Genomic DNA, 14,577 nt, shown 5'->3' on the forward strand with positions numbered 1-14,577 from the left:
TCACTTAACCCCATTTGCCCTGTATGCCCCCTCCAAAAAGCAAAAATAAAATAAAATATTGCTCCAGGAAGCACCTCACATAGGGCAGCCAGAATCAACTGAACAAACCCACGAACTCCCGAATGCCCACGGTAATTCAGCTTAATCAGTTTTTAGTAACCTATGTCCATAGAACACCTAGGTAGTACAGTAGATAGAGTGCTGGGCCTGGAGTCAGGAAGACCCAAGTTCAAATCTTCCCCAAATCTTTTACTAGTTGTGTGACCCTGGGCAAGTCACTTAACCTCAATTTCCTCATCTGTAAAATGAGCTGGAGAAGGAAATAACAGACCACTTGCGTATCTTTGCCTAATCAAGACAAAGAATTGGATACAACTGAACAATAACAACAAATGTTCATAGAAAGAAACACAAAATATGAAAGGTAGTTAAGGTTTTAAAATCCAGGCATGAGATCCCTGAATTAGCACATGTTTTTGCAACAATATTTGGGCAACCACCATTGTTTCCCTGGGGAGAGAGGAAGAAGAAATTCCTTTCCCTCTTTTCTCACAGGAAATCCAAGGGAGGGTCTCAAACCACAGTCAGAAGAGAGGAGAAAAGAAAGCAAGACTGAAGTTGTCTCCCACTTCAAAGTCTCCTGCAAGGGCATCTCACACTGCTTGGTGATCAGACCTCTTTGATGTAGCCTCCTGTTATGGGAGAAGACTTAGGACAAGGAAGGGATGTAGCTGCAAACCAGACATCTCTAGTTGCAGAAGAGGCCCACGCCTACGTTTGCCAGAAGCACCCAGGGCATAATCTCTGAGCATATTTTATGTGATTCTTCCTCCCTGTTCCCAGCTCTGACACCAGGCCCATCCCCAAATACCTTCCATGGAGGGAACTTTAATGCAACTCCACCCCCGCCCCTCATAACTAGATATCTCAGAGCACCAGGCTTGAAGTCAGAAAGACCCGAGTTCAAATTCCACTCTCAGATTATCTTTGTGATCTTAGGCAAGTGATTCAGCGTCTGATTGTTTCTGCAGCTGTAAAATGGGGATAATACTAGCATCTACCTCCCAGTATTGTGAGGACTAAGTGAGACATTTTTGAAGTTCTTAGCACAGTGCCTAGCAAGCAGTAGGTGCTTAATAAATACTTTTCCCCTTCTTCCCAACACATAAAAATGAAATTCTTAAAGGCTTCATTGTCTCTAAGAACTGTTTTAGCTAAGAAATTTTAACTACACTGTCCTCCTTTACCTATACACATATTCCCTAAAATTAACTCCATAGTCATGGCTGACAAGTCAGTCTACTAGTTTGCTAGCTAATTTTTTTTTTTTGCTTTTTGGAGGGGGGAAGGTAGGGCAATTGGGGTTAAGTGACTTGCCCAAGGTCACACAGCTAGTTTTGCTAGCTCATTTTAAGAGTAATAATTCTAAAAGTTCTACATGTGCTTATACTTAGTTATGGGTCTTATCCAGTGCTTTTCTTTCCCCATCAGCTTTAGTTTCGAACCAGAGTAATGACTTCAATTTTCATAATAGTAGACAGTTTTATATAATGATAGTTAGCATGTATAGAGTGTTTTAAGAACAAAGTGTTTTACACTTATATTTCTCTCATTTTACTCTCATAGCAATTCTATGGGAAGTGTATATACTATTGTTGCCCCCATTTTACAGATGAGGAAACTGAGGCAGGCAGCAGTTAAGTGACTTGTCCAGGGTCATACAACTGGGAACTGTCAAAGCCCAGATCTGAGCTCGAGGATGTTCCTAACTACAGGTCCTATGCTCTATCCACTGAGCCACCTAATTGTCAATTCTCACACTAATTTCTTGCATTTTTCTTTCTCTCTGTTTCTTCATATTTCAGGTTCTTATTTTCTACCATTCTCCCCTTGCCATGCAATACCCCTTCCTGTGGCCAGGACACAGAATTCCAGCACCATGGGCCAATACAACATGCGTGAGGAAACTCATACACTTCTTAGACACAACTCTTGGTGAAAGAGCTCCCCGTGGAGCTTTCCATGTCTCCCAAGCTATTCTCACACCCAGAGTGAAGACCATTGCCCGAGGTCTGGTCGGTGGCCTCAAGAACACACTGGTGCACAGGTAAGTATTTGCTTTGGTTCCACAAGTGAAGCTTTTCAACAATCCTATTTACATTACTGAATCATACAAAGCAGCATGCCAGCCATGCTACTTTATGAATTCCTTCTTTGTAAATATAAACCTCATATCTGAGCCAGGGTCATCCTGCCTGAAGGAACTCTAAAACTTCACTAAAATGTGTGCATGGTGTCTTTGTAGAGTCTTTTCAACAACATCTTATGCAAATACTCTGTGCTCATCTGATGAGTGGCCCAGTTACTATCTGGTCACTTGTAGTGCCAACAATATTCAAAGTCAAATGCGATTAGAAATAGGCTGGCATAGTGCTCAACTGCAAAATATAACAGATTCTCCATATATAGACATAAGCAAAACATTTATTCAGACACCAGAAGATCCAGTCCCCAAACCAGAAATCTGAATCCATCATAGTAACAAAGAAGTTAATACACCATAACAGCACAGAGAGCCACACCATCCTCTAGCCTTCCCATATGCCAACACTCACAAGCCTAGCTGTCAGCCTCCGTACGTCCTCTCCTCCCTCCATCTCTAACTACTCTGATTCCCAGCTTCCTGTGGGCTCTGCTCCACCCTTCAGCAAACTCCTCCTACCATAGGCTCCATGTGATTACATTCAGCCTATTAGGGAGCAGGGAAAAATCTTTGAAGCAGGGAAGGTCTTCAAATTCCCTTAGGCTTATTAAGGGGTAGGAAGATCTTCAAATTACCATTACCATTACACCATTGCTCCAGTGGCCCATGACCAACCACACAACAAAGAAATCTTTCTCCCTTCAATAGTGACAACAAGGTCTAAGGACAAGCTGTAATAGCTCCCTCAGCAAATTCCTGCCCATTCCCAGAGATGTAGGGAATACAAAGTTGTATGACTATAAGTTGAAAGTAGCAGTCTGTTACAGTGGAAAGATAATTGCTTCTTGGAAGAGTCTTGGGTTCAAATTCTGGCTGAGGTAACTTTTTACCTGTAGCAGCATTTATAAATACCTTAACTTTCCTAGGACTCAACTTCTTCATCTCTAAAATGAAGAACTGAACTAGATTAATCAATTAACAATCATTTTTAAGTATCCACTTTGTGCTGGGAACTGTGCTGGAGACACAAATGCTATCTATCTATATGCATATATACATATATGTCACCATGTATTTATATGTATATTATATATGTCTATGTGTATATATGTTACATATATGTCTGTGTGTATATATGTATATTATATGTGTGTATAAACAAATGAGACAAGGGCATATAGAAGTATAACAGTATACCTATGAAGATAATTTGTTGCTGTTCAGTCATTTTTTCAATCATGACCCCACCTGGGGTTTTATTGGCAAAGATACTAGAGTGGTTTACCATTTTCCCCTTCAGCTCATTTTACAGATGAGGAAACTGAGGCAAATGAGGTTAAATGACTTGCCTAGGGTCACATAGCTAGTAAGTGTCTGAAACCAGATTTGAACTCCAGAAGATGAGTCTTCCTCACTCCAGGACCAGCACTTTGTACACTATGGTGCCACCTAGAAGCCCCTACCTGTAGCCCCATAAATAAATCACTTAAATTCCCTAGGACTCAACTTCCTCATCTCTAAAATGAAAGAATTGGACTAGATTAATCAATTGACAACCATTTTTAAGTACTCAGTATGTGCTGAGCACTGTGCTAGAGATATAAATACAATATTTTTTTAAACGAATGAGACCACAAGGGCATATATAAGTACATACAGTATAACTATGAAGATAATTTGTTGTCATTCAGTGATTAAGTACAAGGTGATTTGGGAGGGAAGGACTGATGTAAACAAGAAAGACTCCATGGAGAAGTTGATACTTAAACTGCATCTTGAAGGAACCAAGTGTTCCTATGATCAGGAGGTAAAAAGAGGGTAGATTTTAGGTGTGAAGAGATCGAGTACATAGCCAGGGGACTTGGGAGAGAGAAGAGTTCAGTTTAGCTCTATCCAAGCAAGGGGAGGGGGGAGTGGAGGGTGATGTACAGCAAGGCTGGAAAGACGAATTAGGTGCAAACACATGATTTCATAACAAAGAGTGATCTCACAGTCCCTTTTAAGCTCTGCATTCTCAGTCTGCATCATTTAAATACACAGTCATCCTGATCACAGGGACATAATGCCAAAGTGTGGGATACCCTTGTCCATGGGATGGATTACTTCATGTTAAGTGGTCTAAAGATGGACACATCAAGTCCCCATTGATCACAGGGACATTATAAGAATTATACAATTGACACAAAACAGGAAGCCATGTAGAAGACAAGTTAGAGTCCTCTAAGGAAGCATATGCAGTTCTGGCAAAGAAATTATTCCAAATAGCTAAGTGTAGTATGAGATTAACTTGTCCTCTGGGCATAGAGACTGGAAGCATTGACCTTCCAGTCACCTTCCCTTAAAGGCATAGCACAGTCTCTCATATCAGATAAAGGAATAAAATAATGCTATGAAACTGAAACTGGGCACTGTTTTCCTGACCAAATCCAACAGGGAAAAACTCTAAAGTGGGTTTGCTCAGTATTAAGTTATAAGCTTCCAGAGCCCTTAGATAAACAAGGTCACTGGCCACACACTCTCTTTGGTCTGGGCAAAAACCACTAAGAATACAGTCTTTTTGGCTGAATTTCTAAGGTAATTTGTACCAGACTCCCAGGAGGTAGGACTTCCTGTTGGCAAAGGCAAAATGAGACATTTGTGCACCCTAAGCACAGGCAAAATCATGCCCTATCCCATCCCACTCTTTGGAAAATTTTGCCTTTTATGTATTTTATCTACTAGTCTTTGTTGATAAATAACAGATGGAATTTGATTCACCATTTACTCAAAGGATGGAATTCACATCTATGAGTAGATAAGCACTAGACAGCTGACTGAGGTACGTAGACTTGCCCAGGGATGCACAGCTAGCAAATTTGAGAGGCTAGATTTGAATTGAGGGTTTCCTGATCACAAAACCAGGACCCTATCCACCATCCACAATGCCTCTTTTGAATTTAGCACAAAAGAACTGCCTATGAGACATCGAGAAGTGAATTTTCTAGCATTTATAAAAAATCAAATACGTGCAGTTTTTAAAAGAAATATTTAATTCTTTTTATTGTGTGCCATTCCTCCCCTCTACTCCACATTGTGACCTAGACAATTTTCTTTCCTACCTCTTGTCTATCTCTGCTCTCTGGAATCAAAAGAAGGCATGGTTTTGCTTGAAACTATGAGAAAAGCATACTGGGAGCAATCGAAAGGCCCTTCATTCCTGCTGAGAGCACTGTTTAAGGTCAGGCTCCTCCAGTAGCTTTCAAGGTCATTGGCAAGTCTTCACCTCCCTACCTTATAGTCTTTGAATTGCCACTGAAATTCAATATTATTAATTTATTTATTAATCAAAATGAATCCTTCTCTCTTATCTCAAGATCCCAGATCCCAATATTGACACATCTTGGGTGCAAGGGGAAGAGAAACAGTCAAGAAAGTGTCTGAGATATTTCTTTATTTTCCTTTCCTTTCCTTCTTTGTAACCCAAGCTTTGGGGAAAAGTTGACATATGCAGCCTGAAACCTGAAACAGAGTTCTTTGTCTCTGGAGAGCAGGAAGACATACAATACTTTCCTCTCACTACTTGACCTCTCCAGATCCTAGCTCCAGGGATCTGGGATTTTGCTACTGACAGATGGTTTACTTGCATTTTCTTGTGCTGAACAGGAAGTGGCGCTTGTGTTTCATTTTTTAAAGCCTGCCACTTCAGAAAGTGGATGGGGCTATGAAATTTCTCCTGGTGTTCAATGTAGCTGCATCCTTTCAGTAGGGGGAGTTTCAATGCCCCCTTTTCTACAAACCAGTAGAGTTTACATTTCCCATCATCCCAGTCTCCTCAAGCCTGATCTTAGAGACAGCCTTGTAATGCAATGAAAAGAGCATTAGAATTGAAGCCAAGAGACCCAAATTCTTGTCAGGGCTTTTTCATTAATTTACTGTGTGCCCTAAGGTTCTTTCTAGCACTAACATTCTATGGTTACCTGAGATGCTTAAGTACACTTGATTGGTCTTGAGATTGGTCAGCACTTTTGACCTGAGGGATTCAGTGATGGTTCTCCCAACAGAAAGAGCCTTAAATTCAGCTTAGAGCACTATGTCAGAACACACTCCTTAGTAGCCTTGAGGATCACAGGCTGATGTCCCCGATGAGCCTACCACTGATGTGTTCAATTCTGCCATTTATTCATCTGAGAAGTAATGTGATATAATTGATAGGCAGGCTGGCCTCAGAGTCAGGAAAACCAGGCTGCAAGCAGAGCTCCTGATACAAACTGGTTGTGTGACACCAGATAAATCTTCTAACCTCTAATTGACTATAAATTGCACAACAGATTATTGATAGATGGAATTTCCTCACTAAAAGTTACCCATAAAATTATAGGTCTAGTCAAAAAAAAAAACTTATTTGAACTAAAACATTAGGTTTCGAAATATCATAGGATCACAAGCTTCAATCTGAAAAGGAGCTTAGAGCTAATGTGGTCCAACTTCTTCTTTTTACTGATGAGGAAACTGAGGCCCAAGTAGGTTAAATTATTTCCCAAATTCTTGCAGGTATTTTATCAAAAATTAAATCTGAACCTAGGTCTTCTGATTTCAACGGCAGGGGTCAATGCCCTCTGCACCACTGCCGTGGAAAGGATATCACATCAAATCATTAATAGCTAATTGTACATTGATTTCTGAGATTCTTTTTTCTACAAAGAACCAAGTGATTGTGGGGCCTCATGGGAACCAGACACAGAAGAAGTAGATTCTGATTGCCAAGAAGGTAGAGGAAGGTTATGTCTAGAAAACAGATTCAGACTTGCAGATCAGCACCTACTACAACAGTGGGAGATCGTGAATACCTGTAGACAAAGCCAAAAGTCAGTATAGTGTTGGGGTGGAGGGAATGAAAGGTAATCCACAGAAGGTGAGAGGGTTGACATATTCCAGTTTTGCCTCTCTAAAATTTGCCTAGGGTTGACCCTGTTTATAAGATTAACCTATCACAAAACCTTAAATTAGGGGCAATCTGTGAACTCCCCAGCAGCATTACTAATTCAATAAGTCTCAAGGGAACTCATTTTTATAAGAATTCAGCATTATGATAGCCCTTTGGTAATCAGTATTGAATATCACCCCTAAACATCCTGAATGGGAGACCTGGGCCCATGAATTAACAGAGGAATGTGTTTTCCATTCGGTTACTAAAAAGTAAGATTTCCATTTGAGCTCATTATATTCTCAAGACCTGTTCTGGAACTTCTTGGCACCTGTGTCAATTGGATGGTAGCCCTGCTCTCAGTAAAGCTACCAATAAACTCTGGAAGATTTTCAATCATGCTCTTATTTGGAGATCACAAGCATAAATGTCCCTGAAAGTAGAATGTAAATGTCAGCTCACTGGAGTTTGTGACAAAATGTGCTGTCCTTTGGTGGTGGTGGTATGTTCATTTTTATCAGTCATGTCTGACTCTGTGACCCCCTTTGGGGTTTTCTTGGCAAAGATGCTGAAGTAGTTTGCCATTTCCCTCTCTAGATCATTTTACTGATAGGGAAACTGAGGCAAATAATGTTAAGTAATTTGGCCAGGGTCACCCAGCTAGTAAACATCCAAGGTGCTATCCTTAGATCTTCTTTATTGAGTTGCCCTAATTTCCCCACTTCTTTTTGTTTTTTTAGGAACCTTCCTGTGATTCTGAACTGGGTGAAGACACAGAAACCTGGAGTCCTGGGTGTCAACATCATCACATCTGATTTTGTAGACCTGGTGGACTTTGCCACAACCGTCATTGAGTTGAATAACATCCTCCTACAAGGGGACAGAGCTCTGGCTAAATGCTGATTCCCTTTTTATTTAATTCTGTATTGAATTTATTGATTCAGGGCAGAGTTTTGACAGGTGTCCCTGCCAATGGTAGTAGTCCCTGGGCAGATTTTGGAAGTGAATAAGAGGAGGCCTTTCTTCCTTTATTCATAGGGCCTGTTGAGTAATGTTGACATTACTACCGATTTCAGTTTTCCAGATGAAGCTTTTGACATACTGGAAAGTCCAAGGGGAGAAATCCCACTTTAAATAATCAATGTCAGAGTTTCTTTTCACTGGATCATAGGATGTATTCATTGGTTAGGAATGTGTATAACAGGCTTCATCAGGGTATTTTGTGTCCCTTGTCTGGTTTCTTTCTCTGTTGTCTTTCAAGATGTTGTTTGTGCCAGTAAGAAGCCTAAAGTTCAAGTGGACATTCCTGATCAGAGAAACATCCTATCCCAAGTATTGTCTGTCCTGTAGTAGATAGAGCACCAACCTAGGCCTCTGATGGGGTCCCCCCCAAGTAAGAGAAAGTGCTGGTGTTAGGAAGGGGGTTGGGCAAAAACCCACTTCTAAGAGTCAGCTAGTAGGACTTAACATGGTGGTGTCAGTAAGAGGGCTGCTATTGCATTGTTTGCCCTGGTTACTTGCTGACATTTCCTCAGAGAATCGGGCCCAGAGATTCAGGTAACAGGTGGATTTTACAGTCCCAAAACATTACTTCCTTTCCATTTATTTTGTTTGCATAAAGAGAAAGAAAAGAGGAAGATAATTTTAAACTTGAGATTGAGAATGGTTAGATATGCATGCTTTCTCATTTCTCTTTCTGTTTTGTTTTGGAATTATTTCCCAACGGACTTCCACTTGAACTCTAAATCATTTTGGCAAGAGGCCTCTTTGGAACAGTGTCTTCAAGCCAGCTACTGAGGTCACGGACAACTCTGGAGTGCATCTGGGATTAGTGTCTGACTTTTGTGACGTCATGCCCAGAGAATGTACCAAGTGGCAATGCCATAATAGACTGAGGCAAAATCATGATTGAAAAGTGCAGTGGCATTACATGGGCATTTTTCAGTTGGGTTTGGAGCTATTCTGTGATTTTTTGGAAACAAAGACTACCTCGGGGACATTTAGATGGTTTGTGTGTCATCCAAAAAAAAAAAACCAACCCAACCCCAGTATTAGGGGAGTTTCGTGTTAATTTCTCAATTTGATTAACCTCCTGCAAGATGTTTGGAGTTAAGCTAGCCATCAATGAATTGAAGGGCTTTGAAATTCAAAAGAAAACTTTTATTGATTGACAAGAGGTGCTTACTATAGTAAGAGAGCTCTTTTCTCATTTTATTTATGTATTTATTTACTTATTTATACACACTATATTGACAGGACTTCCTAGGTCAGAAGGGCTCATGATGGATCTTCAAGAACTCCTTCCTGCCCAGGATAGACAAGTTTGCTATTTTCCTTAGGATGGCAGGACCACCTTTCTCAATACAATTGTATGTGATTCTTAGTCTGCTATTGACTTTCACTCTCTGCTGCCCTTTCTCTTATGCTACCCAAGGACTTTGTGAACTGGGTCGACTTTCCAGGACGGTTCTTGCTGCACCAGTGCAATGGCTGAGGAGGAAATGGATGATGAGAACCACCACTTCCCATCCCATCTATATCTCGTCCTGTTTCAGAACAGGACTGAAAGGTGAATGCTAGCAGGTGATAACTGGAAAAGGTAGGATGCATTCCTACCCATCTGGAACTGGTTGCTGTGAGTACGGGAGCAGCAGGGAATACTTTAGGAATGGCAGCCTCTGGACCCCGGAAGAGAAAGGAAAAACCCAGATGACAAATGTATGTGGGTTTTGGTGGGGAGGGAAAGGAAAAGTGCACACACACACACATACACACACACATTGCATAGTGTGTATTGATCTTGCTGGACCTCTCCTTCAATTACTTTCTGTTTTGTCCCTTTGTTGCTGGTAGCTGGAGTTTTGCATTTGTCTGCAATGAGAGTATCCAACCAGCTGCTAAGAAGATAACTCTTCATTCTCCAGCTGTTGCTTTCTCTAGCCTTGTTGCAAATGCCACTTCTTCAGAAAAAGGCGAAGTTCAGATGCTCAGTTTACAGACCCTGAGTAGGTCACACCTCAGTCCCTGTCAAAGGAATCTTTCTTTGTCTTGGAAGCTTTCTTTAGAAGAAGTGGTATCTGGAATCATTCTGTTATAGAAAAAACAACAGCAGCAAATCAAAAGAAGATGTTGTTACTTGGGGATGGGGGCACACTGGTGTTCCCTTTCTAAATCCTGCTTCAATACAAACAAGGTGAAGAGGAGGAAGAGGAGGAGTCTAGGGCCCAGGTCGTCAGTCCAGTTTGGAGAAGTTGCTAGGAGCTGGGCCATCAGGCTGCCAATTCACCCTCTTATAACATGGTACAGTGACAGGGAGGCTAGGGAAGGACGGCTTCTTCTCCCATATTTTATTTGAGACTCAGTCACATCAGTTCCATGGTGCCATGGGGACAGGTGTTCCTGGCATTAAGAAATAGAATGTCAGTGACACCCAAGGGCTCCTTACTGATAAAAGAAATGTTTACTTGGTTTTTCCCCTTTGCTGTTTTGTTCTGTTTCATTTTGAACATGTCACTGAGTTTCATTTTAATCATTTCCTTCTGTGTTGACCAAGTGGACTTCAGGTTTTGGATGAATAAGAGAACAGTTCTCAAGCATGCCACCAAAGTACAGAAACCGGCAGCTGCCCACATGTATGGTAGGGTGCTGGAGATCATTATTGCCCTGTGGTTTGTCATCCTTGTTTATATTTGGGAAACATTCTGTCTTGGAGTCAGTAGGATGGCGGAAGGGGTTGTGATTTATAATTCTGCTGTAAACACTGGACCCAGATTTGGCTGCCTCTCAGCCCCAGGAAAAGGTTAACACAGATGTTAAAGGATATGTGCGTTCTGTTCCTTAACCCTGTTGCTAAGCAGCAGAGTGGAGGCAGAAGATGAGGAGAGGGCAGGGGGGTGGGGTGAAGAGGGACTTCGGTTTGGGTTAGTGACCCATCCTGTGTCTGCCATAAGAAAAGTGGCCCGACCGCATTACTTACTCTTCCAAGTTGTGTGGTTTAAAAACCAAAACAGTATTTATGCTTGTTCAGAACTGAATATTGTTGACTCCACAATCAGCTAAACGTTTGCTTCTGAGCCAAACAGGAACCCAGTTTCCTAAGATCTGGGGCCACATTTCTTTGGAGATGTAACCTGAATATCCCTAGAGCTACCCGATCTAACTTCCCACGGGCAGATAAGGGCAGTTGTCCTGGGTTGCCTATCATTGTTTACAAGATTGGATTTTTGATCCTACTGGGGTACCACAGTGGTTCATGAAGATGTCCCCAGGGTTAGGGAGAGAGATGGAGCTGAGGTTAGGGTGAGAGGGTGACGAAAGAATCAGGCATTAACATTTAAATGAAGATGGCTGTCAGAGGCTCTTTGCAAGAAATATTTGAAAACCCGTCCATCAGTGTTAGAGCCAATGCTTCTTTAGTTTTGTAGTCCCACGCTGCAGAAATTCTTGGTGGTACAGTGGCCACCATGGCTAAACCTGGTAGTTTGCATTAAACTCCAAGAAAAGCACAAGGAATGATACCAAGAAAGTTCAAACTCCTTAGCCTCCTTGAACTCCCTCCTAATTTTCCTTGATTGAACTCATAACTTCATATTTAAGAACCTCACATTTCTATAGGAAAAGAACTCAATTGTTTCAAGGGTGCCACTAGGCCAAGCAAGTAATACAGTGTTCTGCATTTGAAACAAAGTCAATGTACACCAATTGGGCCAGGCCAGTGAAGCGTTGGAATGAAATTTTTTCTTTGCTCCATTTGAATCCAACCATTAGAAAGGGTTGTACAAAAGGATATTAAAACCATACCCCTTGGGGGATGGTAGGGGAGGACAGAGTACCATTAGGTATCCCTATTCAACATGAGGAGAAAGAAATTCCAATTTCAGCTGAATCCCTCCTTTTCCATTACCTTTTGAATTCTTAAGAGGGTTTCTCACAGGCTGGTGGAAGACTTGGATGGATATCATATGGATATATCTCCAAGTTAAAAGGGCTTGGGAAAGAGAGCAAGCTAGTGAATGAGGCCCCTAGTACTGACCTTCCAGGTGTGTCCATGCTGTCTCTTCACTGGGCTTCCAGTTTTGTGGAAGGGTTCAACACGACACAATCCCTAGCATGCATTAAGCAGTAATTTAATAAATGCATCTTGGCCTTATTTGGGGTCGAGACTTTGTCCCACAGTGCTCCCCCCTCACCAATTTATAATGAGGGATGCCTTTTGCCACCAGATAGTTTGAGTGCTTGAAGATCATGGGAGGCAGACGAAGAACAGGTTTCAGGGAAGCCACAAAGACTGAGTGATTCATAATGTTCAGTGTGTGGAGTGCATTTGGTAACCTAGGGGCTAAATATGTGAGGGAGGTAAAGATTGCTCTTCCATAGTATAATAGGAGAGCAACATCATTTTTTTAATTGTATGACTGATGATAAAGCATATAGGGGTGTAGTGCTTCCATGACGTTCTGCAAATACTCCCCAACCCCATTCCTCTGAGTTATTTAGAGAAAAGACTTTACATGAATTCCAGTGGACAATCTACCATTAAAAAAATCCCTGGTCATTCCACTCACTGTGGCCAGTGTTTTGAATCCTGGTTTAAGGTTAAAGTTATTTTCATTTCTTAGAGGGCCAGTTGAAAAGCCAGAGATTGAATTTCATCTTCAGAGAAATGGCAGAAGATGACAGGGAAGGACTAACCATAGGGTAGGGCTGGCTATCTTCCTAGACCCAGGATATAAAAGTGTGCAGGGTCAGGTTCTGAGAGGATCAACCATTGATGAAACTCTTTTAATATAGGGAACATTATTATTCTAGCTTAAAACCATTAGAAGAGTGGGAGAAAGGGTAGAGATGGACATGAAATGAAAAGGGCTGCTGAGATTTCCTCCATGATAACCCAACCTCAGCAAGGTTGACTAGTCAACTGACCAGCCCTACAATTCCAGAAATGATCATTCAGACTTCAATCAAATAGCAAGGCTTTGCTCCTATTCCTACTGAGGAGGTCTTAATGTTAGTCTTCTTTGCTTTTTGGAGGGCAATTGGGGTTAAGTGACTTGCCCAAGGTCACAGGGCTAGTCTTTGTGTTAAATGTCTGAGGTTGGATCTGAACCCAGGTCCTCCTGACTCCAGTGCCGGTGCACTATTCACTGCACCACCTAGCCGCCCCAGCGTTACTCTTCTGATCCTCTATCAGAGTGGTTACCAGCTCTGAAGACTGTGACGATCTCTCCCTTTCCTTGTTGATCTCTCTCTTTACCCAGCTGTTTGTTTACCTCTTCCTCCCAAGCTTTCAGGAACAGAAGGTTCTCTGTAACAGAACTACCTGACCAGGCGGGAGACAGGGAAAGAGGGAGGGAATCCCCCAGTACACTGTCAGCACGGGCACCAGCATCCATAATGGATACATAATCCAGCAACGAGCTGCAGGACATTCTGTAAAGCAAGGAGGGGAAAACAAGCTTGGAATAGAGAGAGAACACTAGAATGCAAATTTGGTAACATGAAACACCTGATGTGGTTGAAATGTATTTGTCCCTTTAAAAATTCTGTTTATTTTCCAACAAGCTACTGAAGACTTTTTATTTCCTCCCTGGTACTTGACATCAGGAATGAGTACATTGGGCAACACAGGACCAGTTGGAGTGGCATGAGAAAAATGGGTTAGGAGAGGTAGAAACTAGCTTGTCACTCCACTCCAAGTAAACTTGAACAATTCTTTTGCAGTCCCATGAGTCCTCTCTGCTGCTTGTGGCTTTCCCAGTTTCTCTCCATAGAATGGTGACATTTCTGAGCTGGCCCAAACCCAGAAGAATACAGTACACACACACACACACACACACACACACACACACACACACTTAAAACAATGCTATGCTAGAAAAAAACTCACCCCTTCTAACCCTCTCAACATTAAGTTTAAGATGACCCTGGGTGGCCCCATCCTATGGTATTTACTGTTTGACAATCTTGCCAAGAGAATTTGTTCACATGACTCCTTCAGCCTGCCTCTAGACCAAACTGGTTTTGATAAGGTTTTACAGTTCTTATCTGTTGGAACCTAATCTCTCAGTCCCTAGATATAACTCCATCACTCTAAGAGTCTATCTCATCACTTTCCTACAACACCATTTTCTGTTCTTTACTCTCATCTAACTTCCACTACCTGCCAAATGCTCTGGGTCATGAGAGGTCAGGAAGAGCCCATATTAACCAAAAGGAAAGGCACACACAACCTAGGCAATATATGAGCACAATTTTCTTCTGATAGCGGTCAGGTGGCCCTCACACACATCTCATTTAGCTCTTCTTCCACATCTGCATCCCCCCTCTTCCGATCTGGATCCGCATCACCCCATTCAGGCTCCACACCTTCACCATGCCTGGCAACAGTCCAGGACCTGGGGGGATGGAGAGAAGGGGAAAGGTGAATATTCAGTTTTACCATCAGAGACTGGTTTACAAGTCTAGATAATGT

The 14,577-nt window shown here is 41.9% G+C and overlaps 1 protein-coding gene across 2 annotated transcripts in view; it reads left to right on the forward strand.

Annotated features, from left to right (window-relative positions):
* PLCXD2 (phosphatidylinositol specific phospholipase C X domain containing 2) overlaps positions 1-14,323 on the forward strand; it is a 96,122-nt gene extending 81,799 nt beyond the window's left edge. Inside the window, exons 3-5 of one of the 2 annotated variants that reach the window (XR_011164790.1) lie at positions 1,866-2,107; positions 7,847-9,824; positions 9,960-14,323. Coding sequence is in view for 1 of the 2 variants with exons in the window: in XM_069069823.1 (XP_068925924.1) it covers positions 1,866-2,107; positions 7,847-8,009 (405 nt within the window). In the remaining variant the exon portion in view is untranslated. Of the gene's footprint in view, positions 1-1,865; positions 2,108-7,846 lie in introns of both variants that reach the window. The other variant, XM_069069823.1, reaches the window with a different exon arrangement.
* The last annotated feature ends 254 nt before the right edge of the window (positions 14,324-14,577 follow it).

Source organism: Petaurus breviceps, unplaced genomic scaffold (assembly GCF_028583685.1).
Source record: "Petaurus breviceps papuanus isolate PSGF00001 unplaced genomic scaffold, PetGlider_PUasm1.0 90792, whole genome shotgun sequence".
Classification (NCBI taxonomy): Eukaryota; Metazoa; Chordata; class Mammalia; order Diprotodontia; family Petauridae; genus Petaurus; species Petaurus breviceps.